This window comes from Pogoniulus pusillus, chromosome 8 (genome assembly GCF_015220805.1).
Source record: "Pogoniulus pusillus isolate bPogPus1 chromosome 8, bPogPus1.pri, whole genome shotgun sequence".
Classification (NCBI taxonomy): Eukaryota; Metazoa; Chordata; class Aves; order Piciformes; family Lybiidae; genus Pogoniulus; species Pogoniulus pusillus.
The window spans coordinates 17,996,333-18,023,234 of record NC_087271.1 but is presented as its reverse complement, the minus strand read 5'-3'; the positions used below and the strand labels follow the sequence as shown (position 1 = coordinate 18,023,234).

General features: G+C 45.2%; 1 protein-coding gene across 3 annotated transcripts in view; it reads right to left on the bottom strand.

The window, feature by feature from the left end:
• Window positions 1-2,240: 2,240 nt before the first annotated feature.
• DNAJC6 (DnaJ heat shock protein family (Hsp40) member C6) overlaps window positions 2,241-26,902 on the bottom strand; it is a 61,683-nt gene continuing 37,021 nt past the window's right edge. For all 3 annotated transcript variants that reach the window (XM_064147429.1, XM_064147428.1, XM_064147427.1), the window contains 15 exons: window positions 23,467-23,589; window positions 20,991-21,124; window positions 19,516-19,710; window positions 19,047-19,164; window positions 18,158-18,237; window positions 17,785-17,978; window positions 17,615-17,695; window positions 15,769-16,215; window positions 13,271-13,423; window positions 11,400-11,468; window positions 10,597-10,731; window positions 8,898-9,158; window positions 8,083-8,228; window positions 5,778-5,954; window positions 2,241-4,505 (listed from right to left, as the gene is read on the bottom strand). In XM_064147429.1, the coding sequence (XP_064003499.1) occupies window positions 4,404-4,505; window positions 5,778-5,954; window positions 8,083-8,228; window positions 8,898-9,158; window positions 10,597-10,731; window positions 11,400-11,468; window positions 13,271-13,423; window positions 15,769-16,215; window positions 17,615-17,695; window positions 17,785-17,978; window positions 18,158-18,237; window positions 19,047-19,164; window positions 19,516-19,710; window positions 20,991-21,124; window positions 23,467-23,589 (2,415 nt within the window). In that variant the 3' untranslated portion in view covers window positions 2,241-4,403. The remainder of the gene's footprint in view (window positions 4,506-5,777; window positions 5,955-8,082; window positions 8,229-8,897; window positions 9,159-10,596; window positions 10,732-11,399; window positions 11,469-13,270; window positions 13,424-15,768; window positions 16,216-17,614; window positions 17,696-17,784; window positions 17,979-18,157; window positions 18,238-19,046; window positions 19,165-19,515; window positions 19,711-20,990; window positions 21,125-23,466; window positions 23,590-26,902) is intronic.

Below are 26,902 nucleotides of genomic sequence, written 5' to 3'. Positions count from 1 at the left end.
AGGCACGTGTGTATGTGCGCACAGGCCCGACTTCAGTACGTAAATACCGTTTTCTGGCAGCCCCTACCCATCGACCTGCCCATTTTTTGTAGAATCACCGAACTGTCAGGGCTGGAAGGCACCTCAAGGATCATCTAGTTCCAACCTCCCCTGCCATGGGTAGGGACACCTCATGCCAGATCAGGTTGCTCAGAGCCCCTTCCAACCTGGTCTTAAACACCACCAGAGACGGGGCTTCTACCATCTCCCTGGGCAGCCTGGTCCAGCGCCTCACTGCCCTCATGGGGAAGAATCCAATCCCAGCATACAACCTGAATCTACTCACTTACAGTTTTGCTCCATTCCCCCCAGTCCTATCACTACCTGACACCATAAAAAGTCCCTCCCCAGCTTTCCTGTAGGCCCTTACCGAGAATGGAAGGTCACAATAAGGTCACCTCAGAGCCTTCTCCTCTCCAGACTGAAGAGCCCCAACTCAGTCTGCCTCTGTAGCAGAGAAGCTCCAGGACTCTGATTATCCTCATTGCCACTCTCTGGGCACCTTCCAGCACGTCTGTACCTTACTTGTAATAGCAGCAAGAGGTTTCCTGGAAGCTCTTCACAGGCAATAAAAAGGAGCCCCAGTGCCATCTCATCTCAGGGCATGCATAGTCCTCCACCACTGTGCTCAGGCACACCTGAGGCACGTCTGAGTTTGCCAGGCCTTACGAGGAGCAGCTGAGGGAATTGGAGTTGTTCAGCCTGGAGAAAAGGAGGCTGAGGGGAGGCTCTCTGCAACTCCCTGAGAGGAGGCTGGACACTGAACAAGAGATAGGACAAGGAAATGATCTCAGGTTGCACCAGGGGAGGTTTAGGTTGGATATTAGAAGAAAACTTCTTCATCGAAATGGTTCTCAAACACTGGAACAGGCTGCCCAGAGAGGTAGTTGAATCCCCATGCTTGGAGATGTGGAAATGGGGCAGAGAGAGTTTTAGCATTTAAGAGTCCATTTTTAACCCAAGAATGGCATTTTGAAGGGAGATTTTTTTAAGAGTCCTTTGAAAGCACTTCCTTGGAATGTTTGCCTTTGGATACCTGCCCTCTCTGTCAACTCTTACCTCGTATCTTCCCTCCTGCAGACTGTTCTCCCCAGTCCTCATTATTAAATGTAAACAATTCAGAGGCAAGAAGGCTGCCTAAGTAAAACAGCAGGGGTAGCAGCTAAATGCTTTGAGTGAAAATTGTTAGGTGCTGTGCTCACCAACTTGCTTGACTTGTGGGTGTTTGAAATGTAAGAGCATAAAAATAGCAAGAAAGAAGTCGTTTCTAAAATGTCTTACTTTGGGAAAAGCACCTGGAATGCCACCCTGTGAATTACCAGATGGCTTTAGTAACCACTTTGAAGCCATGACCACCGCTGCTATGATGGAAGCAAATCTAGCAGCTTTAACACTGTGGTCTGGTCACAGTTCATAAGCAGCAATTGAACTTGGCCTTTCTGGGATTATTTGGGGACTAACACTGATGCAGACACCGTTTTACTGCACCCTTTCTGTACTGTATGAGCAGAACTGATCCTTTGGCTACCCTTAGCAAGGGAAAAAAGTGCCTGTGCAGTTTCGTAACCTTATATATTGGTACAGCTACTAATAATGTTAATGGATTTGGACTTACAGTAAAGATATGCAAGCAGAAATGTACACTTCACTTGTCTACAGAATAAAAGCACAGATGCCAGCTAAGTTACCATCTTCTGCATCAGATGGCTTGAAGATTTTTTTCTCTTAAGCATAGAAGGCTCCAAGGCAAGGTTGGACGTGGCACTTGGTGCCATGGTCTAGCCTTGAGCTCTGTGGTAAAGGGTTGGACTTGATGATCTGTGAGGTCTCTTCCAACCCTGTGATACTGTGTGTGATCTTTTCCCTCTAACTGAAGCCCTTAGTTGCAGCAATGGGGACTGGCTTTTTCATATACCTCGTTTGCTCTCGAGTAAATAAAAACCTCTAGGAGGGAAAAAAAAAAAAAGAGTATTTAGACCACGTTATCTATGGCTACTTTTGTGTCCCACCCAACTCCACACTAGAGCAAGTCAGCAGATGGAAGATGCTGTAGACCAAAGAAGCTTTCGTTTACCGTAGATTAATTTGGTGTTCCTTGTCCAGTGTTTCAGAGGAGTGATGCTGAACGGTGTTCAAATTGAACAGGTAAAAGATCATCTTCCCCCCACCCCAGCCCCCAGCAGCATAAAACATCCTGAATGTTAATTGGAGCTTTTTAATGTATATACAAATGCTTTAGACCAGTCACAATTTCATTGAGTATATACTGTATTTACAAAAATTACAATAATTTAGTCAAACAGTAAACCTGAACATTGATAACCTCTGTCACTACCAGATATGACAAGATTTTTTTTTTGTTTCATTTTTTTAAGTTAACTATTTTGATATACATTTGTCCTAATACTTTCATGCATCCATAAAAACATTAGAGATGGAAGTAATCAAAGCTTAAGTGGGGTTAGGGTTGCTTTTGGTAAAGTTTAATGATGGATTTGGATTTTGTGAACAGATGAGTATCCAGAGTTATGTTCCATGACAACTTGATACGAAGCTAATGCAGTTTTCATCGTTTAAAAAAGGTACAGTGTAGTAATGAGATCCTTTTTATTATATAGGCATAGGTCACGATATCTACAAATGTCAAATGAGAAACAATAAACCAACAAATCACAGGAACATGATTCACATTCCAGTTATCTCTTTAAATAAGACAAGCACATACTGGATCAAAACATTAATAAATAACATCCAGTTTGTTACTATTATCTTAAGGTCTTTTATGTAAAAGGAGACCTATGTGTGTTGGTTTCACATTTTCAATTAATGGCAGTAAGTAATGGACCAGTACAACAAAAGGATGACTTTTATACAGAAAGCAATGGACCTTGACACACTGTCTTTGCAATAAAAGTCTTGCCACTTGAAAAAAAAAAAATGTGAGTGCAAAGTGGATTGTCTTTAAAAATCACCACTTTTAAAGACTGGCATCAGATGACAACCTGTTCCTTAAGCAGTAAATACAGATGATTTCCTGCCCACCTTCTGAACACACCTGCCCTTTTTAAGCTCACACAGATACAACGTGCTGGTAAATAAACTGCTAGTTGTAGTTACTCTACGAAAGGAGAATGTCAGAATTCGGGGCAAAGAGTGTGACTTGCTTTTGAGTTAGGAAAGACACTTTAGCTGTAGCATCAGAGATATTTCCTTGTGATGTTATTGCTTTGGTCCAATTTGCACTGTATCTACCTCAAAAATCAGACCCAGCTCACACATGTCTACATGACAGCTTGTGCACCGTGATCTGAAAAGTGAAGTTCCAACAGGTTGCATACTGCCAAGAGCCTTTGCCAAGTGCTCTGGAGCTGATAAAGGCATAGAGGTGAATACAATTGGGCTGGCAAAAGTCTTCTGAATTCTCAGGAGAGGGGCTGTTACCTATAGACTGGGGTGTTCCTAAAACTTTGCAGCAGAGTTTTGGTTTGTTGATATTCAATTTGTTTGATGGTTTCAAGCCATTGATGAGAACTTCATGGGAAATGCAGTACACGCTCATTCCTGACTTTTACAAACATGCATTCACCCTTCCCCCCAGTTCCCTATTCCCCCCAAAAAGCTGCTGCTTAGCGAACCAACAAGGTCTGTTCAATATCAATTACTTGCTGCTAGTTTTAAAAGTCACTTGCTCCTTAATGCTGAGGAATTTCTTCTGTGCATTTCACTGTTGGACTGTGAGGTGAAGTACAGATTAATGCATCAAGCAGCAGTCAGCTGCCACACCGATCTAACCCAGGATTTGGCTTTGTCTCTCTCCAGACATCATACTACACTCAGTGAGCAATTAAGCAGCAAATGGTGACTGTTAGAAATGTGCCTAAACCACAGCTGAGCACTTCAATTTGATAAAGATTGATCCAAACATAACAAGAACATACATCAAAGTCTGGGCTTCACTACCAGTTATTGAACTCGACTGAAGTGCTGCCCTATCACATATCACCAAAACAAAACAAGATAGAAAATCCACCAGCTACATTATGTCAGAGAGAGAACAACTGCCCCTGTTCCCAGGATGTGTTCTCTCTTGCCCCACTTGAATCCAAAGGGAAAAAAAAAATGTCACAAGAAACTGTAACCCCATGGCTCTCACATGGCCAGCCAGGTGGCTAGAGTTCCTCTGAGCTCAGGATTCATGATACAGGTATAAGGAAACCTTTCTCTTGTTCTTCATGATAAGTATTAGGCTCTTAGTTGTCTGAAACTTCAGAATTTCCAGGCAGAGTTTGGTTGATCCGTGACATTTGTGACAAGAGACTATGTAAGGACTAGCACAGGTCTGTAGTGGAGACTGAGAAAAGTACCTAATACAAGGGTTTTTGTCCTTGGTTTTCAAATTCTGACCAGGCATCATTTAGTTCCATAAATATCATCTTTGCATATTGTTCATATGGCTGCCCAGTTGCCTGGAATAAGAACAGAAAGACTGATGTCACATCTATAAAATCAGACCACAATGAGCTCATCTGGATGCTGCAGTATTCTTAAGCAGTTATCACTGTCCACAAATAGTTTTCACTTATTCTTTGACCAGAACAAGCTGCTGTTAAGGGCTGCTTACCAGATTTGCATCTTAAGAATAGCTCTCCAGCTCTTCTGTGCCTCAGAGCTGATAACCTCCCAGGTGTGATACAGCGCTGCAGTCCAAAGGGCAAATGAATTTAACCTAAGCTTAAGGGCAAATTAATTTAACCTAAGCTTTACAAGAGGCATTTTACCTGCCCTGAAGGGAAAGAGCTCTCACACAGTTCCTTGATAAAGCAGCGGGCTGCCTACAGGCTTGCAGGAGCACAGGAACACATCTTCTCAAGCCTTGCCCACTGCATCTCTGCATTTCTTTAAAAGTAGAGGTGCCTCATCATTACCATAGACTCTTTCCAGATGGCACTGGCAAGCTTAAGCAGCAAGACCTTAGGCCACAAGATGGAAATCAAATAACCTGGTTCTTCCATTTTAGAAGTTTAAGACCCCGTCCTTTCATATCAGACCCTCATCATCTTCAGCAGGCACAATATTCTGGACTCTTGTTCACCGTATGGCTTAGAGTCAAAATGAGAGTGACAAAACCTGCTTGGTTGGACTTGATGATCTTAAAGGTCTCTTCCAACCAAAATGATTCTGTGATTCTATGAACCAAACAGAACCTTGGGGCTGGGAGTGCTCAGACCTGTAATCTTTCAGAAACTGGCAACAATCTCGAGCTGCTACTTACTATGAAGCTTTTTGCACCAATAAACGAAGTGATAACATTCAGCACTTTAAGAGAACAGTGACAACTTCAGCCTGAAGAAGAGAAGGATTCAGGGACACCTTACAGTGGCATTTCAGTACCTGAAGTGGGCTACAAGAAAGCTGGGGAGGACTGTTTACAAGGACTTGTAAACACGAGGACTAGGGGAAATACACTGAAGATGGAGGAGGGGAGATTTAGACCAGAGATTAGGAAGAAATGCTTTCCAGTGAGGGTGGTGGGACACTGGCGCAGGTTGCCCAGGGAGGCTGTGGATGTCCCCTCCCTGAAGGTGTTGAAAGGCAGGTTAGATGAGGCCTTGATCAACCTGAGCTAGTGGAAGGTGTCCCTGCCCATGGCAGCAGGGTTGGAACTAGACATCTTTAAGGTCCCTTCCAACCTAAACCATTCTGTATTTCTCAACACTGTAAAACTGGGAGAGCCTTACCTTGTCAGGATGAACGACAAGCACTGCCCGCCGGTAGACCTTCTTCACCTGCTCTGGTGTGACAAGATCTGCCATACTAACAGGTTTCCATTTGGTCTCTCCTGCCCATAGGACTGTGTGCATTGTGGACAGCAAGGCTCTTATATTTCTCTCTTTCCCTTCAATCCATTCCAGGACCTGGAAAGAAAAATTATGAGTCTCACTTTATGCCTTATGTCAGATAGTCCAGGAGAGAAAGGGATCTTCATTTGAATAACAATTACTTGAAGCATCTTACATTTCTTTGCAAGCTTTATAAGACATTTAGAAACAGCTTTGGAGGATATTTGTCAGTCTTTTTGTCCTTTGTATATCACTGCTTGAAATTTAAGACCCACCTTGAGCAACATGTGTTAAAATACTGAGAAGATAACACTTAAGAAGAGTCATGAGATGAAATAGTCAAAAGCCAAATTTGGCATTTCATTGGGTGACTCTTTAGCAAGTTTAATTCCACACCTAAAGTAAGCTCAACTAGAACTTTTCTGCAGATGTGTATCTTCTGTGCACATCCATCCAGATTTAAGTCTTCTAAAGACTCATGTTGAAGGTTGGTTTTATGATAAATCTCTTTCAGCTCTAAGCCAGGGGCCTCAGTTCCCTCCACATCTGCTTGCTACCTGCAGTTCAGCAAATAAAGCACTAGGAAATCCTCATTCCTAGATGATGTAGTCCCCCCCTTTGTGGTTGCAGTCTTAGCCTAGGGCTAAGTAGGAGAGGAGGGAAGCAAACATGGAAACTGAAGCTCCAATAGATTTATCAGCCCCAAGCTGAAGTGACTCAGTGAAATAAAACACAAAGCAAAGGGAATTGTATTGGGAAAGGAGAATCGACTGGGTGCTCCAGCAGTTTGGCAGCTTGCTGGAGAAGGATGTTGCATACATCAAGCAGACCCACATGAATCACTGAAGTTGGATGGCTCATGGATTGGGAAAGCTGCTGGCCACTTGATGGCCTGACAGCTGTCCAGCTTGGTTACAAGTGGCTGATGCTCATGTTCAGCGTGGTTGCTGGCACACAATTTCCAGAAGTTAAAACCTTTCCACAAGGTTAAAAAAAAAATCTTTAAACCCATTCACTACTTCTGTTTCCTAGATGTTTGTTTGGCTTTTGCTTGGGCTTTTCTTCTCCATCCTGCAGCCTTCTGTAATTACAGTTTGTGGTTTCATACTTCAGATGTTATGTGGGACAGGCTGAATCTCCTTCCCTTCATAGTAGATCTGAAGTTTGGCACTTTGAGGAGAGAGGAGAGAATTTCAGAACAGGCAAGATGAATGAGTCAGAGGATGAGGTCAGTTAGCTGTGCTTGCTAATCAGGGCTGGAGTGGTGTGGAAGACCAGCAGCTCCTGTAGTAACACTGAGGAAACTGCTGTTTGCCACAGTCTGGTTTAGGACAAAAGGTAACCATGAAGTTTTAAATGTGTTACAAAGACTGTCCACATCTCCAGGGAAGGCACGAGAATTTGTTGCAGGAACAAGCAGGAGGAAGGCCTCACTCTCTGCCTCAAGGTAATTTCACCATGGGCAGGATATTCCTCATTTCAAAGCCTGGATTTGGCAGAAGGACTGGTAGAGACAGTCACTGCTCTTTCATGTGGTTAATTTCACAGAATCCCCACATGATGGGGGTTGGAAAGGGACCTCTGGAGATCATCCAGTCCAACTGCCCTGCTGAAACCACCCATAGCTTGCCCAGGATCACCATGTCCAGATGGGTTTGCAATCTCTCCAGACAAGGAGACTCCACAACCTCTCTGGGCAGCCTGCTCTGGGACTCCAGCACCCTCACAGCTAGAAAAGCTTCTCACATATAAGGAAGAACTATCTCAGAACAGAGCATTTTGCGAGCTTAACACTTTCCCCTAAGCAGTCTCTCTCATTCTGATGAGATAGTGGAGATTCTTCCAGACATTCCCCAACACCTGCAGCTTACAGCTTTGTCTTTCTGGTGACACTAGCTCATTGCTGTTGCTCACAAACAGCAGTTTATGGTGCTATCAAGTTTAGATACCCATGTTATGGGAAGCAAGCAGGAGAGACAGCACAGGGTCCTTGGGATCCAGCAATGCTGCCGAGGTTGCACATTTAAAGCGAGTGCTAAAGCAAGAGGAGAACTTCTGTCACTTAATGATCTGAAAGATTTGCTGAGCTGCCTCACATGCAGGACATGTGGCTTACTGTCCCCTCCACCTTTCAGTGTTTCAAGCAGAGTGAGAATGAGACACACAGAATGATTTTAAGAGCACAAAGACCAACACTGCTTACTTTTAGTTTTTCAGGGTCCATCTCCTTAGCCATTTCTTCTTTTCTCATCTCTGCTATTGTTTTGGGACCCTTCTTGTCCTTGTGAGCATTAAAACCTTGACCAGATAATAGATCTTCGAAATCTGCAGACACTTTTGGTTTCGCATCTTGAAAAGCAAAAGGATTTGAAGTCATCACAGGTTTATTTAACATTGCTCTTCCACCCCAGCCACCCCTGATGCATCACTACCACAGTCTCCCAGTGCTAATGACTATGCAGGTGCTCACAGAAGTAGTACAGGCTGCTATTACTTGTAAATTATTATTATTATTATTATTATTATTATTATTATTGAAGCCCACTTGGAAATCAATCTCCTAAATCCTATGAGGGCAGGCTGAGTTGGGGCTATTCATCCTGGAGAGGAAGGCTCCAGAGAGACCTAGTGGCCTTTCAGTACTTAAAAACCACCTAAAGATGGACAGGGACAGACTTTTGAACAGTGCCTGTTGTGACAAGAGAAGGGGTAATGGATTTAAACTAAAAAGAGGGAGATTTAGAACAGAAAGAAGGAACAGTTTTTGCCCTGAAGGTGGTAAGACCCTGGCCCAGGTTGCTCAGAGGGGTGGTAGGAGCCCTATCCCTCCATTCCAGGTCAGATTGGGTAGGGCATTGACCAACCTGCTGTAGCTGCAGATGCCCCTGCTGACTGCAGGGGGGTTGGACTAGATAACCTCTAAAGGTCTCTTCCAATCCAAACCATTCTATGATTCTGTGATCTCCAGCAGTATTAGAAGGCACTAGCCTACTGGATGCTGAAGTCTGAAAAGCTTACCAACATTAGCTGGTCCTTTCCCACGTTCATTTTGTGCTCCTGGCATTGCTGAGAAGCTTACGTTGTAATTGGGCTTGTTCTGAGGAGAAGCATGAGGCATGCTTGGCTGGGCCTTGGGTTGTGTCTGCTGCCAGCCATAGCCAGCTCCTTGCTGCCAACCACTGCTGCCCATGGGCTGGGGAGAGGGTTTCTGTGGTGAGGGAGGGAATCCTCCACCCATGCCTGTCGGAGTGGTTGGTTTGCTGGCAAATGAAGAGGCACCTGCAGATAAATGGGAAAGGAGTAATGTTGGCCATGAGCAAATTGTCCCTCTTGCCTTCTCAAAAGGGAACCTAAACAACATCCCTCACAGACAACTGGCTTCTGTTTTCAGCTCTGCCACAAACTTATCTTTGCAGCGTCAAGCAAAACCTTTCAACTTCTAGAGCAGCAACAGGAAAGACAAGCACCTGAGCTGGAGTAGTAGCTCACTGGGGGAGCATGCAGCTAACTGGCATCACAGCTGTTGTGTGTCATGGTGGCAACATGAGGCCGACATGTTGCAGTAACATCTCTTTACCCTACCCTGGTGTCATACTATCCCACGGAGTTGTGTGTGTTTCAGCACCTTAGCACTTCAGGGAGTGATCCTCTGGCTCAGTTTGTGGTGGGAGGTTTACAGCAGTTGGGCTTTAGTGGAGACTAACATCCACACTGAACTTTGAGCTCTGAAATGTGTCATGGGAACTGGATTGAGTGCTTTTGACTTAGTCATGAGCAATGAAAATGTGGCTGAATATCCTGTGGGTGTCATTTGTTTTTGAAGTCCCTAAACTTTGCTGCAGAATACTTGTTTTAAAAGCACATGGATGGCTTTTGACATGGGTCTTGGCATGCTTTGTATTTTGCTCCTACAGAGCAGCTGGTGATCCAGCAGAGGGGACTGGGAAACCTAATTCCAGAACCATGCTGGTGCTGACGCAAAGGAGAAAACAAACATCAGATCAAATCACATAGGCTCTCCAAGAGCCAAGGGCAGTCACAGATGTAAGAAAGAGAGCCAGAGAAGCCAACGTGCTGGGGTTTGAGGAAAAAATAGATAATTTGGCAAAACTGCCCTTTTTTAGCTCTGACACTGAGGGTTTGCTGATTGTTGCCTGAGATAAAGCAAGGAGAAAATGCTTGTCTAAGCAGTCAGGCAAAAAAGGTGCTTTTGTAGCCAAGTGCAGAAGAAATTGGGTTCAGGCTCCACCTTTGGAGAGTCCTACAAATGAGAGGCAGATTAGTGATGTTCCACAGGTTTCCTCACAAAGAATAAAACTGAGTCAAGTCTAGAAGAAAACAATTCCTCAAAGACCCCAGAAGCTTTGGAGAGCCAAAGTCTGCTCTCAGACATTGCTCCAAGCTTTGTAGCAATAATTCTGCAGTTGGAGTTAAACACAGACCATCCTTAGCCAGAAACTGCTTAGGTTTAGGAGACAGAGGTTGCACGTTGCAATCCAGGTACCCTATAAGGTCCCAGCAAGGTCTTAGCTGATTTTTGATGAAGAATCAGTAAAAGCACAGGTTTAAGAAAGCTTACAGAGAATCAAGCAGAAGGGAAAGCTTGAAAGCAGCAATGGCATGCAGGTAGGCCAAGAAGACCCATAGCTACGTGCCAGCCTGCTCCTGCTATTTCTCCAGGTACATTGAAATGAATTTTAAAATAAGAGGTGCAAACCTGCTAAACTTGCTCCAAGGGTCCCCAGATCAGCAAACGGATCCAGTGTTTGGGGTTTAGGCTGATGAGTGGGAGTGCTGTGGAGGGATCCTGTAGGACTGGTGGCAGCTGACTTACTTCCCATTCCTATGCCACCTGGAAAAAAAAAACACCATTTCACATGAAAGAGAAAATAACTCATTTACTTCTCCAGTGCTCAGTTAGGTGATGTTGGAAGACTGCTAATAAAATGAAAATCAAGTGCACTATTGTCAGGTTCCTTAGCAGTCTCAACTCAGTCTTGGCCCAGACTGGTTGCACACCCACTCATAATTAGGCTTAGCAACAAGAATGTTCCCTAGACTGTCTGTGATGACAGAGTAATTATGACAAACATGTATTTTAAGAACTAGAAGCCTTTGGGAAACAACTTTTGGTAGGACAAACATACTTCTTCCAAGGTTAGAAAGAAGTGTGCTGCTATGTGGCAGCATCCCAGGAATGCGTAGCACTTTCCAGGTCCTTCTCATGGCTCTATGCTGGAATGAAACACAGCCATGGACATGCTCACCAACCACCTGTTTTGCTTCAGAACCTGTTTTCTTGAGGTTAAAAAAAGCCCAAACTTTTATTTTAATGGAAAAAAGTTTAGCCAGATCCTTACCTGGATGGCTAAGAGACCAGTTATAGCAAACTGGCTACAGTTCTGTTAGGCAAAGTACTAAGCAGTAGTAAGAGGGAATCTATTCTCTGCAGTTGTTTCCCCTCTCTCAAGGCTCCTTAAGGGTTTTTCATGAAGTGTCCTGAATTTTTATGACACATACCTGGTTTGTTGGGCCAGTCCCAACCACTGGAAACATCTGGTTGTATGGAAACTGTTGGTGTGCTAGAAGCTAAAGCAGAATGGTTACATGTAAATATCTCCAAGTACCACAGCACAACCAACATAACCCAATGTCTAGGAAGAGAAGACACATAGCAGGAGAGGCAGCATGGTGTCCACTTACCATTTGCCAATTCAAAGTGAACTCCCCCATGATGGGCATTACACATTGAACCTTTTTGTCCTATTAATGTCCAGTTCTGGGGACCTCAGAGGACTGCTTGAAAGAGTTCAGTGCAGAGCCACAAAGATGGTGAAGGCAATGGAACATCTTCCTTATGAAGAAAGGCTGAGGCAGTTGGGACTCCTTAGCTTGGCAAAGAGGAGCCTGAGGGGTGACCTCATTCATGTTTATAAGGTGTGAAGGGCAGTGTTGGGAGGACAAAGCCAGGCTCTGCTCAGTGATGTCCAATGATAGGACAAGGGGCAATGGGTGCAAGCTGGAGCAGAGGAGGTTCCACATGAAAATAAGGAAAAAACCTTTTTCAGTGGGAGGGTGCCAGAGCCCTGGAACAGGCTGCACAGACAGATTGTGGAGCCTCCTTCTCTGGAGACATTCAAAACCCACCTGGATGCATTTCTGTGTGACCTGCACTAGGTGATCCTGCTCTGGCAGGGGGAGTGGACTGGATGATATGTGAGGTTCCTTCCAACTCCTAACATTGCAGTTCTCATCTCATATGATAGAGGTGAGTGGGGAAGGACAGATTTGCAATGTTCAGTTTATGGTAGCTTGGTATCAGAGGCTTTATGTACTTATAAAAACCTCACCACCAGAATAACACAAAGGGATTTGTGTTTCTGAAAACATCTCAACCCAAGCAAATATCCTACATGTGAAGGATAAAGGTGGAGCAAATCAGTAAAGCAAAGCAGCCCACAGACATAAACCAAAAGAGACAGAGTCCTTCCTTCAACCTTGTATCAAGTAGAGTCTGTAGGCCTATGCAGCTCACCCTGCCAGCATTTCATTAATCCGTAGGCACTAGCAGGGTAATTTAATACCTCATCATGCTGGGACACCACTGAAATTCTTTTCATTAGCATGGTCAGCTCCTAGTGCAACCCAACTATCTGACTCACAGAGTTAATATCCATTACCCAGGCTTGGCAGAGCAAGGACATGAGCAGTGCCAACAGCTCACTACTCCTCTTCATTGTCGTTTTGGCTTTCTAGTGAGACTGCTGCACCCGAGGAACATGTGTTGGGTGATCAGGGAAACAAATTCCTATCTGAACATGTTTCAGAGAAAGTTAAAATAAATGTTGACATGTAGGAGAAGGAGACAACTAAGAAACATTTCAAACAGAAGAAAAAAGTCCAATAAAGACAAAAAAGAACCAACCTCCTCTTCAATTAAGAGTCACATTCAACTGTGATTTTGGCCAGTGTTACCACCAGAAGTAAAGAAAACAGATGCCTGTAACTAAAATCATTAAAGGACATGTGTTTTCTCTAACAGGCTTAATATGCCATGCTCTATTTAGCTCAGTTAATGGCAGTTTGGTTCAAACGAGATCTCCTCACCACAGGAAGGTGCAGGCAGACATTCTCCATGGTCTTGATCCTCATGTGTGCAAATAGCTTATTAATTAAAAGGCTTGGGTAAAACTTAGCCTCATCCTACCATACTTCAAACTATGAATAAAGCTCTAAGCCTGGAAACAAAAAGCTCTTCCCTGTGTAGTGGGGTTTCTGTGGTTTGGAGTCATTTTATGGTGAGCAGTAGTTTGTACTTAATGGCTCCATCGTTATTTCAAAGCAGCATTTCACATTCGCTCAAACTCAGCAAAAGGGCTTCACTTTCTTACCCATGTGAAAGGGATCACTGTGCACTGTTGGTGAAGGGCTTCTTGTTGCTTGAAGGAAAGGATCACCAGGGACAGATGATGAACCAAGAAAGGAACCCAGGAGATCTGGACCAGTTTGCTTAGGGCTACTTCCAAACGGATCAAAGGCAGTGGCTGCAAAAACAGGTTTGCAAAACCTAAGTTATTAACTTGTACAACAAACAAGTACAAGTTAATAATGTACAAGCTTCAGGGAAAAGGCACTGGTGTTGAAGACCACCTACTGCCTGCAGATACCAAACAGGGAACAACATGCAACTGTGCAAGAGCTGGGCTGTCCTTACTCAGAATTGCTGGGGCAGGTCCAGAAGAGGCCACAAAAATGATCAGAGGGCTGGAGTACCTCCTCTGTGGGGACAGACAGAGAGCTGGGACTGTGCAGCCCGGAGAAGAGCAGGCTCCAGGGAGACCTTAGAGCGGCCCTTCAGTACCTGAAGGGGGCTGGAGAGCAACTTTTTACCAGGGCTTGTAATGGCAGGGTGAGGAGGAGGGGATTGAGACTGGAAGCAAGGAAGAAGCTCTTTACAGTGAGGGTGGTGAGACACTGGAACAGGTTGCTCAAGGCAGTTGTTGGTGCCACCTCCCTGGAGACGTTCATGGCCAGATTGGATGAGGCCTTGAGCAATCTCATCTGGAGGAAAGTGTCCCTGCCCATGGCAGGGGGTTGGCTCTAGGTGATCTTAGTTTCCCTTCCAATGCAAACCATTGTATGATTCTATGAATCAGGCCTCTCTCTAGCCAAATTGTAGGGGATCTAGAGACCCACATGGCTTCATCACAGCAACACATCAGCTGATTCCAGCTGTCGTTGCCAAGGATAGGGGCTGAATTTACAAGCAGACAAAAGAGTATTTAGCTATTTAGATACTTCAGATGAAGTTTCAACTTGCGCATACTGCCAATAGATAAAGGGATGGTGAAGACCAGCTTGGAGTCAGTCAGCACTCTGGTGCAATTCCTGCTTCTTCTGACCTGAGCACAGTCCAAGGTTATGCATGTCAAGGGTGAAAGGAACATCATTTTGAAACAGCCTTGGGAAACAACTGGTACCTTTCCTACAATACTTCACTTGTTCCAAATCCCAGTGCCATGGTCTAGTTGACTGGATAGGGCTGGGTGATAGGTTGGACTGGATGATCTTGGAGGTCTCTTCCAACCTGGTTGATTCTATGATTCTTTTTCCACACATTCCCCAGCCACCACTCCATTTTCATGTAAAAAGCCCAGCAAGCCAAATCAGGAAAAGAAACCCCTTTGAAGTCTCTCAAATTCTTACCTGCCAACAAATTTAAGGTAAAGAGCATCCAGAACAGAGATGCAAAACATACTACTGTGAGAAAGGCACAGTCCAGAGAAGCTGTGCCTTGTGTTCATGATGTTACTCATTACTTATGCTACTCATTGCGTAGGATACATAAAAAATTACTGGGCTTCACTTATCTCACAAGCTCCTTTCCTGGCTTAGGAGTAAAATGTGAAATCAGTGAGCAGAATTAGTTCTGTTCCAATGCAAGCCAGGACACTATGGGATATTTGTCCTTTCAAGCACCACAACCTGGTCCTGCAAAGTGTAACAACATCCAGAAATCGATTTCCAGCGCTAATGCTGCACTCTCCTGTCTTCCAAGATGTTTGTCTGTACACCCTTCTCACACCCTGGGCCAAAGCTCTCAGACTCAACATACAACAGCCACAGGAAAATGAACCTTCTCTCTATATAAGCAGCCTGATTTCTTCCCCTGAAATGTGTATTTTTCTCCCCTTTCCTACCTGCAGTCCTTAGGGTCCCTCTCTTCCCTCCTTTTCAAATTGCAGTACAAGTAGATTGTGTTTGCAGGGTCTTGTTACATCAACACAACCACTAGGATAGAAGGCTCCAGGGAGATCTTCTGGTGGCCTTTCAATACTTAAAAGGGCTGATCAGAAAGCTGGGGATGTATTTTTGAGCAGGACAAAGGGGATGGTTTGAACTAAAAGAGGGAGAGTCAGACCGGAGAGGAAAGAAGAAATATTTGACGCTGGGTTGGGCAAGACACTGGCCCAGGTTTCCCAGGGAGGTGGTAGATATCCCATTGCTGGAACCATTCCAAGTTAGGTTGTTTGGGACTCAAAGCAACCTGCTCTAGTTGCAGGTGTCCCTGCTGACTGCATGGGGGTTGTACTAGGTGACCTTTAAACGTCCCTTTCAACCCCAACCAGTCTATGATTCTTTCATGTCCTCTTTGTTACAGTAAAGACTTCAGAGAGTTAAGTAACTAATCTGGTTTGTTTAAATGTGAAGAGGCATCAACTCCTGTTTCAGAGCAGAGAAGTTGGATGGCTTCTTGGGGCCTCTCAACAGCAATTAATTGTCATGAAATGAGCATACCAAGAGGAATTCAACATCCCACAGATGACCCTGGTGGAGTTCTCAACGTGTGTGCCCCACCAAATCACACACTAGGCATAGCCACTATTACCTTCTCCCACTCTTGGGGACGGGGATGGGGATGCTGAAGCTGCAGAACGCCGAGGAGTTGACTGTACAGATCCAGGTCCCCCCACATGGAAGACCTCCTCAGCAGCAGGCTGTCCACTTTGACGCTGAGAACTTGGCCCACCACCCCCAAACAAATCATTCAGCAAGTCTGAGTTAGAAGGGGCAGCAGTGGGCTGCGAGGGAAAACTCTTGCTCATAGGGCTACCATCCAGGCCCAGCAGGTCCACATCTTCAGGTGGAGGTGGTGCTGGAGGCTCTTGCTGCTTTTTGCTGTGTTTTGGTGTCCCGTGAGGCTTGTCACCACTGGCATTACTGTGCTGACTGGAAAGGGACAAGAGTTCGTCATCTGACTGTTCGCTTTCCTCATGCACCAACGCTGCTCGATCCTCTGAGGTGGGGTGAGAGCTACTTTTGTCAGATTTCTGATCTAAATAATGATTAAAAATAAAATTAGATAGCTGTTAGTTTTGTCATCACAAAAGGTCCTGTCCAAAGCAGCTTACAAACAGAACAAAAAGCTACCAAAAACATCACTACAGTGTTTGGCTGGATTTTACAATAAGAGCCCTCTACAAAGATTCAAGTCTCTGCTGGTCTGTATTTGAAGGAGACAGTTTTATAGATCATAGACAGTGGGTCATTGACTGTCCCCAAGCCTGAAGAGTCATCAACTACTTAGAGGTACAAACTGAATGAGTTTCTGGGTCAGAACCAAGCATTCAGGATGCTTGGTTCTGACTCCTTTATAGTGAGTAATGACATCAACCACCTTCCTAATTATGCCTATAAGCATCTCTTACACTGGGTTCCAGCCATAGGAGGAATGCTGCATTCAGCAGTGCTGTGAGATTTTCATGGTGTTGAGCATTTTTAACACAACAGCATCCTGGCTTGGGTAAGCAATGGTGTGACCAGATGCTGAGCAGTGATTGCCTCCCTGCACTGGGCACTAGTGAGGCCACAACTCGAGTATTGAGTTCAGTTTTGGGGCCCCCACTACAAGAAGGGCATTGACAGGCTGAAGTGGGCCCAGAGAAGAGCAACAAAGCTGGTGAAGGATCTGGAGAGCAAGTCCCATGAGGAGCAGCTGATGGACCTGGGACTTTAGCCTAGAGGAGAGGCAGCTGAGGTGAGACCTTCTGGCTCTCTACAACTTCCTGAAAGGAGGTTGAAGCCAGGTGGGACTTGGTTTCATCTCCCAAGGAACAAATAGTAGGACAAGAGGAAAACAGCCTCAAGTTGCACCAGGGGAGGCTTAGATTGGACAGGAGGAACAGTTGCTTCATGGAAAGGGTTGTCAAGACCTGGACCCACTGCCCAGGGCAGTGGTGGAGTTCTTATCCCCAGAGGGATTGAAAAGCCATGCAATGTGATATTGAGGGATGTAGTTTAGTGGTGACCTGGCCATGCTGGGTTAACATTTGGACATTAAAAGTCTCTTCCAACCAGAATGATGCTGTGATTCTAGGATTGCTAAATGCCTCTGAGGGAAACACTCTCGGTGCTACCTTCTCACAGCATTGTGTAGGTAACACAACATGAGGAAGAAGCTGCATTAAGGAGGCCTCCAGTGAAGCTCTACAGTAGAGCAATGTCAGTAATTGTCACATATAGCACAGACAGGCCAAGTCTGAGGAGGATGTTGTAGGAAATTATTGCCCACTACATCCCAACATAAAGGTGTGAGCAGCAATACCCTGTGATCAAACCGGAAAGACAGGTTACAGTCAGATCCTTCTGCATGACTCTGCTCCAGGAAGGACAGAGAAAGAGAGCTGTCTCTCTTGTTTGAAGTAGATTTTACTTTGAAGACCAAGTCTGCATACCTTGCCAGCTGAGAGATGAGAAGAATGCACTCTGTCCAACATTTCTTAGGTTATCCTGGGGTGAATCTGTGGGACCTCTACCTGCAGCACACAGCACCACATCAATAAAATCCAGCAAAACTACATTCAGCAAGCAGCTGAGCACAGGAGTTGAGTACAGCAGCTCTTACCTGCCAAAGCAAGAGTGTCCTGATGCTCCTGATGAGAGGAGAAGAGAATGCTTGGATTGATGTCTTTCGTTGTGAAGTTCTCCCATGGGGGAGTTAATTCAGTTTGCCTGTCAGTAGACTGTATTTCTATGTCCAGTATAACATGAAAGAGCTGAGGGTATTTGTCTGGAGAGTCACAGGCATCCAGTTCAGGTCTAAAATGGAGACAAATGGAACAGTTAAAAAGGAAAGGCTATTTCTGCAGAACTGTATCAAGTCTCTCAATAAGTGCACACAGACAGACTTTTCCCATTTCATCTGGGAATGTTCCCCTTCAGCCTTCCAAAGGCTTTTACACTGCAGGTTTGATTAATGAACAGTTTGAAATACTTACTTGGTGAATTTTAGTGTGGTTGTTCCCAGGGCTATGAATCCAGTATGAAACTGAATTTGGAATATTTGTGTGTTGGTCATCTGAAAACAAAACAGAGCAGACTGAGCAAGACCTTAAATTCATGACATTAGAAGAATTGCCCTAACATGTACAGAGTTAAATCTACCTTAAGGGTTAGGGTGAAGGGGCTGGAGAGCAGGCCTGGTGAGAAGCAGCTGAGGGAACTGGGGTTGTTCAGCCTTGGAAAATGAGGCTGAGGGGAGACTTTCTGACTCTCTACAACTCCCTGAAAGGAGATTAGATCCAGGTTGGTGTCAGTCTCTTCTCTCAAGGAAGAAGTGGTAGGATGAGAGGAAATAGCCTCCAGTTGTACTAGGGGAGGTTTACGTTGAACATGAGGAACAGTTTCTTCCCCAAAGAGTTGTCGAAGTCTGGAACAGGCTGCCCAAATGACTAAGCCACAGAAATTGCCCTTTTCCCCCCAGTGACCAAAACCAGTGAAGGTTGCTCTAGAGCAAGCAATGCAGAGGCCACGCACCAGTGATGGCTCAAGTAAGTCATTCTAATCCAAGCACAAGAAAATCTCCTTCCATCTCTTTAGAGACTTTGGTGGTGGTTTGCCCTGAGCTAGTTACTGATGGACACTTTCTCTCTCCTACCTCAGCTGGAAGGATCCTACATTCTATAGTAGACACCACCTCCATTAGGAGATACCATAGGCATCACAGACTTCTTTATATGCAGGCCTTTATTTCGATCAAATTTTCTGTTGTGTCTACTGCTAAGAATAGAAGCTTTCATCACAAGTGTCACAAGCATGTTTAGACCTTATCTTTAGCCATCTCTTAGTTACACTGCCTCTGCCATGCAAGAGAAGTTGAGCTCCTACTTTTGCTTGAAGGCGTCCCCCAATGGTTGACCTCATATGGTAGACAGAAACAACAACATCTCCATGGACAGTGGCTCCCAGTGGAATGAGGACTTTCCCCTCTTGCACACGGTATTCTCTTTGAAGGGAAGAGAAGGAGATCCTCAGTTAAGCTCCCTTTCTCAATGCCATAACCATCAATGACAACATAAAAGCTCTCATCCAGGCCAAGCACCAAGAAGATCCATTGAGTGCTTTGCTTAGAGTTAGACTTAGTTGAAAAACATTTCCCAGGAGAAACCAACACAGCACCGAACCATCTCTGCGAAGGTCTCTCACTGCATGACAACTTCAGACTGACTTGTCTGACACTAGACATGAACTGAACAAATGCACTCCCTCTGCAGCACAGACATTGGGCACGTGAGAGCAAAATGAAAGCCTCCTTGAACAAAGCTCCTAAGGATGGCAGGAGATCACAACAACTCACTTCATTCTTTCATACTCCTGGGCAGTGCTGAGGATTCTGGTTTCCCCACTGAGAATGTCACAGAAGGGCCGGCAGCCATTCCGCTGCTTGTTGAAACAGGGCACTGGGCTGAGGGTGACTGACTTGATAGTAAGTGGTTTGCAGTGAGGAATGACAGGCTTGTCTGCTATTAGATCACAGATGTATCCTATGTACCTGCAGAAAGAGAAAGCCATTACTGAGGGCTCCATCCCAGATGACCACTTCTCATTCTGCACCTGAAGTCTACCTTGAAATGCAAGTGAAACTCTGATTCTATCACAGTTCCAGGACTGGAGTTTCTATGTACTCATTCTCATAGTTAACATTAAATCTGCACTTCCATTTCTGGAGTCAGAGAAAGACAGGAGTCAGAAGGGGACCCCAGAGTTCATCCAGTCCCCCTTAATGCAGGCACACCTAAAGCAAGCGGCACTGGAATGCACCCGGGTGGGTTTTGAAAGTCTCCAGAACAGGAGACTCCACAACCTTTCTGGGCAGCCTGCTTCAGGGCTCCAGCACCCTCACAATGATGAAGTTTCTCCAGAAGGTCAAGTGAAACCTCCTGGGTTCTCGTTAGCACCCATTGCCCCTTGTTTATCCCTGGCCACTGCTGAGAAGAGCCCAGCTCCATCCCCATGACCTCCACCCTTTAGAAGCTTATATGTTGACACAATCCCCTCTCAGTCTTCAAGAGGAAGGAAGCTGCCCTTCAGCTTTGAGCTGAAGATCTTTTCTCCTCACCTTGAGAGAGAAGATGCTGAGCAATTTTTTTCCTAGTTCACAAGTAGAAGTTTGCCTTCTATTTTACATGCAGCTAGCAAATGACTTAGAGTCATGTCCAGCAGGATCATCATTATTACATACATTGTATCTTTAGTTTACTCTGAAATGCAGTTTCTCCTCTGTTAATGGAAATTGTAAAGATAGTTTTACACTGAAAACTCCTGTAAGGATGAAGAACATGGGGAAAGGATTTCACCCAGATCCTCTTAAGGATCACCAGCTTCTCCAAACTAGTGAGCAAGGCCACAGTAGTATTTCATTTTTTTTCCTCTATTACTGTTACATAGGGTAAGAGGAAATGGCCTCAAGTTGCATCAGGGGAGATTCAGATTGGATGTTGTAAAGAAATTTCTTTCCTGCCAGAGTGGTCAAGCATTGAAACAGGCTGCTCAGGAAGGTGGTAGAATCACCATCCCTGGAGGTGTTCAACACACTTGTAGATGATGCACTTCAGGACATGGTTTAGTGGCCATCAGTTGTACTTAATGATCTTAGAGGTGTTTTCCAGTCCTAATGACTATGAGACTGTATCAGTGTGGGTAAGATGGAAGTGGCCACAAACATCAGTTAAGACCTGTCACAGCTAAGCACCGTGGCAAGAGTTCTGCTGGGAGCAGTTTGCAGCATGAGGACCACAGTTTGTTTCGTAGCCTTTAGCCAGCATACTCTACCTCCTGTGAGATGGCCACAGCACAATTCCAGGTCTCTTTGTGTTCAGCAACTGCATTGCAGGGCCTGGATTAGAGAAGAGGTGACAGAAACAGAACATCGCACTGACCAGAACTGCTGAGGCTGCACGGCCATCCTGTTAACACAAAGGGCAAGGGAAGAGAAACATGTGTCAGCAGCAGAGACATCATTGCAATTTCATCAGAACACTCTCTACTCTTCCTTCAATCACATTAAATGTCTCCAGAAAGACCAGGATTGAGAAGGCAAGATGATGAGGAATCTCCTGTGTTCTGTTACTTCACACCTAGGACTCCAGTGAGCAGCACTGGCCTGCAACAGAGTAGTTAATATTCCATAAGCAGCCAAAGATGAGGTTTAGACTTGGGTTTGTACATTTTCTCTACAGATGTTGGTGTTTCATGGCTGCTCCTAAGCTGAAATTGTTTCAAACATGGATCTGTACCTGGCCACAAGGGCCAGAGTACATCCATCCCACAGCTGCAGACACTTATCTAACAGAAGTTCCACCTACAGAGAAGAGTTCACACACAAAAAAGGCAACCCAAGAGTACCACACCAAATACCCCCACAGCCCTGAACCTACAGATCACTTACTCTGGGACAATTCTATGTCTTCTTTAGGTTGATTATGGGGTAAGGTTTGTTGATGAGTTGGGTTGATAAGTCCGAAGATACAGAAGTATCCCCAGTGCCCTGGGTCCCTGCTATACCCAGGACCACGAGGTGGTGAGCCACATGGATCATACCCCAGCTCTGGCAAGCCAAACAAACAAAAAGCCCTTCCATCACCATCCACCAGAATCCAGGTCTGATACCTACTCAGATTTGGATGCACACTTGTGGTGCAGAGATGGGTATAAGAACTTGGTCAGTGTCCCTGGAGTACCACGCACCCAGCTTGTCTCCCACTTAGAGTGGGACAGAAGACTCTAAAAGTCAAGACCCATTTTTGAGGAAGAAGTGGGGAACCTACTGCTCCACCAGGTGGTCACCCTCAAAGTCTGAAGCATAAGGCATACAGGCATCTTGCAATTGCTTGGTTTCACACCATTTAGGCACTCCAATCATACTGTAGGATTTGCCATGCCAGAGCTGACCCAGACCCCACTAACCTGCTGGGCCCGAGCACACACTATCTGCTTTGCTAAGGTTTAGTCCCTGCCAGTTGCTTCTGAAAAGATATCTCAGGTTCATATAAACTCAGAGGACTCCTGCAGACTTTGTAGAAAGTGCTGAAAGGACTCCCTGTCTCAATAAATCACAGCCATGGTAAAGGGCTGCTGTGGCTGGTGCTGCAGTATCCCTTGCACCCCGGGTGAGTTTTGTCTCACTTCAACCTGGCTACACTGCTATTTACAAGTGGCTGAAATTCAGTGGTCAGAGGAGCAATCTATCTCTGATAGCTTTGTAGAGGCAATGGACATTGTCATGTTCTGTAATTAAATAGTTAACTTCTTAAAGCACTGCAAATCAGCTGTAGAATTACACAGGATTTTACTGTGCACTATTCAGTGTAAAGGGAAAACAAAACCAATATATAGGAATAAAAAAAAATGCAGTGCAGGGTTCAATATTCAGCTTCTGTGGCTATCTGGAAACCAATAGCCATTGTTCAGAGACCCTTTGTCCTTCACATCTCAAAGGAACTGGATTCTTGAGCTAGATTTCCAGAACTGGAGGTATCAAGTGGATCTTTATTGCCATTTGAATGGAACTTATATCCCACAGCCACTGGCTGAGCTTCACAAGGCAGAAATGCCAGATTCATCTGTGAGCTCTGTGCAGTTTGGGATCAGTCATTTCCTCTGTGCCTTACAGTTTATGCTGATCAGGGCTGACAGCCTCCCAGATTTAATTTAGGCTGCAGGAGCAGAACAGAACTCTCCTTTTGGGCATTGCTGTCAACAGGAAAGGTTACAAATCATGCAGAATCACATCCTCATGCCTCCTATCTACAGCCCAGCAACCGTTTCAGCTGTGATGGATGAAGAGGACCAAAAAGCAACTGGAGTGCTTCAGTCAAGTGGTGACAGCAAGAGACTTTTGCAATCTCAGTTGCAAGGTTTGACAGGATTCCAGCTCTGTGCTTGCTTCCCAGCTTCCATTAGTTACCTTCAGTCTGGAGGCTGTTTTTGTCCTACAGCAACTTAAAAAGACATAGGAGGCTGATAACTCTTATGGTTGGTTCTTGGGTGAAGATCAACCCTTTTTACTACTCACCTTCAGTAGTTCAGTGCTAGAATGATTATGACCTCTTTTGTTTTGTATTTCTGCCTCTCATTCAGTGTTAGGTCTTCCAGCTTAGCTGTGCATGGAAGATGAAGCCCCCTTCTAGAGGCACATCTTTATTACATTTCTTTTTCTTTCACAAACCATCACCATCTTTGCACACAGACTCCAGACAAGCTGTGTGCAGTATGACCCTCAAAATGTGTCAGCTCCTGGTGTACTCACCATGCAGTGGATGACACACACGTTTTTGGGGTTCTGCTGAAGCCAGTTGTGCATGTTCTTACAGACAGCGTAGAGGTTGTGCAGACTGGGTGCCTGTCGGACTGGCCAGCTACATTCAGATACCTACAGGATGGCAAAATGAGAAGAGAAGGCTCTGGGGAGACCTTAGAACAGCTTTCCAGTTCCTGAAGAAGCCTACAAGAAAGCTGGGGAGGGACTTTTTACAAGGGCTTATAGTGACAGGACAAAAGGGAATGAACTATGGCTGGAAAGGGGGAGATTGAGACTGGAGATTAGGAAGAAATTCTTTCCAGTGAGGATGGTGAGACGCTAGAAGGGGTTGCCCAGGGAGGTTGTGGAGGCCACTTCCCTGGAACTGTTCAAGGCCAGGCTGAGGAGGTGTCCCTGCCAATGGCAGGGGGGGTGAAACTAGATGATCTTTAACGTCTCTTCCAAGCCAACCTGATTCTGTGAAAACCAGTTTGACAAAACCATGAAGCAAGGCATGCTTCGACAAATGCTTTCTGCCATGAAACTTCCTTCTCTTTTGCAACCCAGAGTTACATGCTTGAAACCTGCCCCATCTAATTTTGCTTTGTGAATCTCATCAATTATGAGGAGACTAACAAACAAGAACTCAAAATTAAATAGCATCAATAGCATCTGGGGGGTGGCCTCTTCTCCCAGGTAACCAGCAACAGAACAAGGGGACACAGTCTCAAGTTGTGCTGGGGGAAGTATAGGCTGGATGTTAGGAGGAAGTTCTTCCCAGAGAGAGTGATTGGCATTGGAATAGGCTGCCCGGGGAGGTGGTGGAGGCACCGTCCCTGGAGGTGTTCAAGAAAAGACTGGATGAGGCACTTAGTGCCATGGTCTAGTTGACTGGACAGGGCTGGGGGATAGGTTGGACTGGATGATCTTGGAGGTCTCTTCCAACCTGATTGATTCTATGATTCTATGTTGTGTTGTCACTGCCTGTACATTCAACATTTACACTCCAAGTCAGATAATCTTGAGAGGCCTTTCAGAACACTCCAGCCTCTCAGCAGCATATCCATTTGTGGTGTGTCTAAAGCCTTTGTACAACTTGTCCCCTAAAAGGACACTAAGCATCTGCTGTCCTCCACCATTTTGTGTCTCAGTATTTTTTTTCAAGCCCTATTTGACAGATAGTAAGCTGTTAAAAGGGAAACTTCTGTTACAAAATTAAGCATATCTGAATAAGTCTAGTTAAGACAGGAGCCAGGAAAATGAATGACTTCCTAGAGCTGAAAAGCCACAAATCCTGAAGTATGTCTAGCTACTATTCATCAAGTCCTCGTTCTGAGTCATCACACTTATCTCAGGAACAGGCCTTATGGTTTCCAACAGCACATCAAAGAGCCTTCTGCAGGCATCTCCCCATTTCATCTGGTTTTGGTCAAGATCTGTTTTTAAGAAGGCATTTCTGGGTAGAAGAAATGTAAAGGAGAAATGTCATGAGGCTTGTCCTCAAAGAATTGATTGCCTGTCACCCGGCTGAAGTTTGGACCCTACTTAATTAGAAGCAGGGGCAGGGAGGAGAGGACTTGCCCAGCTGCTCTTAAATTGCCAAATGATTCCCATACCTGAATGGGTCATCCTGCAGAGGGAGGAAGTGCTCCAGGTTCCAGAGAACCTCTATTTAGGGCTCTCTCTTACATACACCTGCACAGCATCTTACAGGAGAAGTGGGAATCTGGACTCAAACAGGAGAACTCCCAAGCTGTGCTGGGTCTGGTCAAGAGGGAGATTTTTGTCTAACATCTAATTAGATACTTCTCTAATTGCTTTTTAAACCCAGAAGTTTTTCATTTGCACAATAGCCTGAAATTAAGCTGTGTAGTTGGTGAGTGTGCTAGTTTGAAGCAGGGTAGAATGTTTTGGTGGGAAGAACTAGCTTACAGGCTGTGGAAGGAAAACAGTGGTGATGTCTACTTCCCTCACCGTCTTGCTGAGGGGTATGGGAAGAAGAAATAAAAACATTAGATAACACTCTTGCCATTTTCTCTCACTCTGGCTTGGGCTGCTGGCTGAGCTGCATCTCTCTAACACACCCTCCACCCATCTTTGCTTCCTAACCTCTTGGCTGAACCTCTGTTCCTCCTTGGGACTGGGGTAAGGTTGAAAGGGGCAGGGGGAAGGTGCAGGGGTGGTTGAGAGCCCCTCCTGGGGACTCAGGTTTCTGGGAGGGGAGTTGTGTGTCTGTATTACCTTTTACATTGTATATTTCTGTCTATAACTGTATATACTGTATATATCTGCTTGTATATTGTGCTGCTGTAAATATAAGCTTCATTCATATTTCCAGAGTCGACTGAGTCTACTCTGGGTGTTTTCTAAAGTGTGTGGGGGGGGTGGGGAACACTCAAACTGTCACAGTGAGCAAGGAGAAACTACCAAACAAGTGAAGCACAGAATATATCTGGTTGGAAGAGACCTCAAAAATCACCCAGTCCAACCTTTAACTCTGTTCTGAACCTTGGAAGGCAGTGAATTGCCACTCTACAGCGTTATCATAGAATCATTTGAGTTGGAAGAGACCTTCAAGATCATTGAGTCCAACTCTTAGCACTGCCGGGTCACCACTAAACCACATCCCTCAGCATTACATCTAACATGGCATTGGAATGGGCTGCCCAGGGAGGTGGTGGAGTCACCATCCCTGGAGGTGTTCAAGAAAAGACTGGACGAGGCACTTAGTGCCATGGTCTAGATGAGTGGCTAGGGATGGGTGATAGGTTGGACTGGATGATCTTGGAGGTCTCTTCCAACCTGACTGATTCTATGGGAATTCTACCACTGCCCTAAGCAGCCAATGCCAGGGCTTAACAACCCTTTTGGAGGAGAAATTGTTCCTCGTGTCTAACCTAAACTTCCCTTGGTGCTACTTGAGGCTGTTTCCTCTTGTCCTAACATTTGTTCCTTGGAAGAAGAGATCAACCCTCACCTGGCACCAACCTCCTTTCAGAGAAGTGTAGAGTGAGGTGGTCTACCCTCAGCCTCATTTTCTCCAGGCTGAACAACTGCTCCTCACAAGACTTCTGCTCTAGACCACTGGTCAGCTTTGATGACCTTCTTTGGACACACCCCAGCACCTCAACATCCTTCTTGGAGTGCAGCACCCAAAACTGAATGCAGTCGATTCTCATTCCCCATCATCTTCTCCTTGTCTCAAGAGCTGTAGTTGGTTTCATTCCCTGTGCTGCATAGCCTTGCTTTTCCCTTGCCTCCACTTCTCCTGTGCATTTTCAAGAAGGGCTGAGGGGGCACAAACCCCACAGAGATTCACTGTGCAGCAGTCCCCAGTGCAGGAACAGCCAGTGTTAGGCTGCTGGTGTACAGGCCTACTGCAATTGTGGGACCATTGTAAAATGTGAATTATAGCATGAGCATAAATATCTATTCAGTTCTTTAA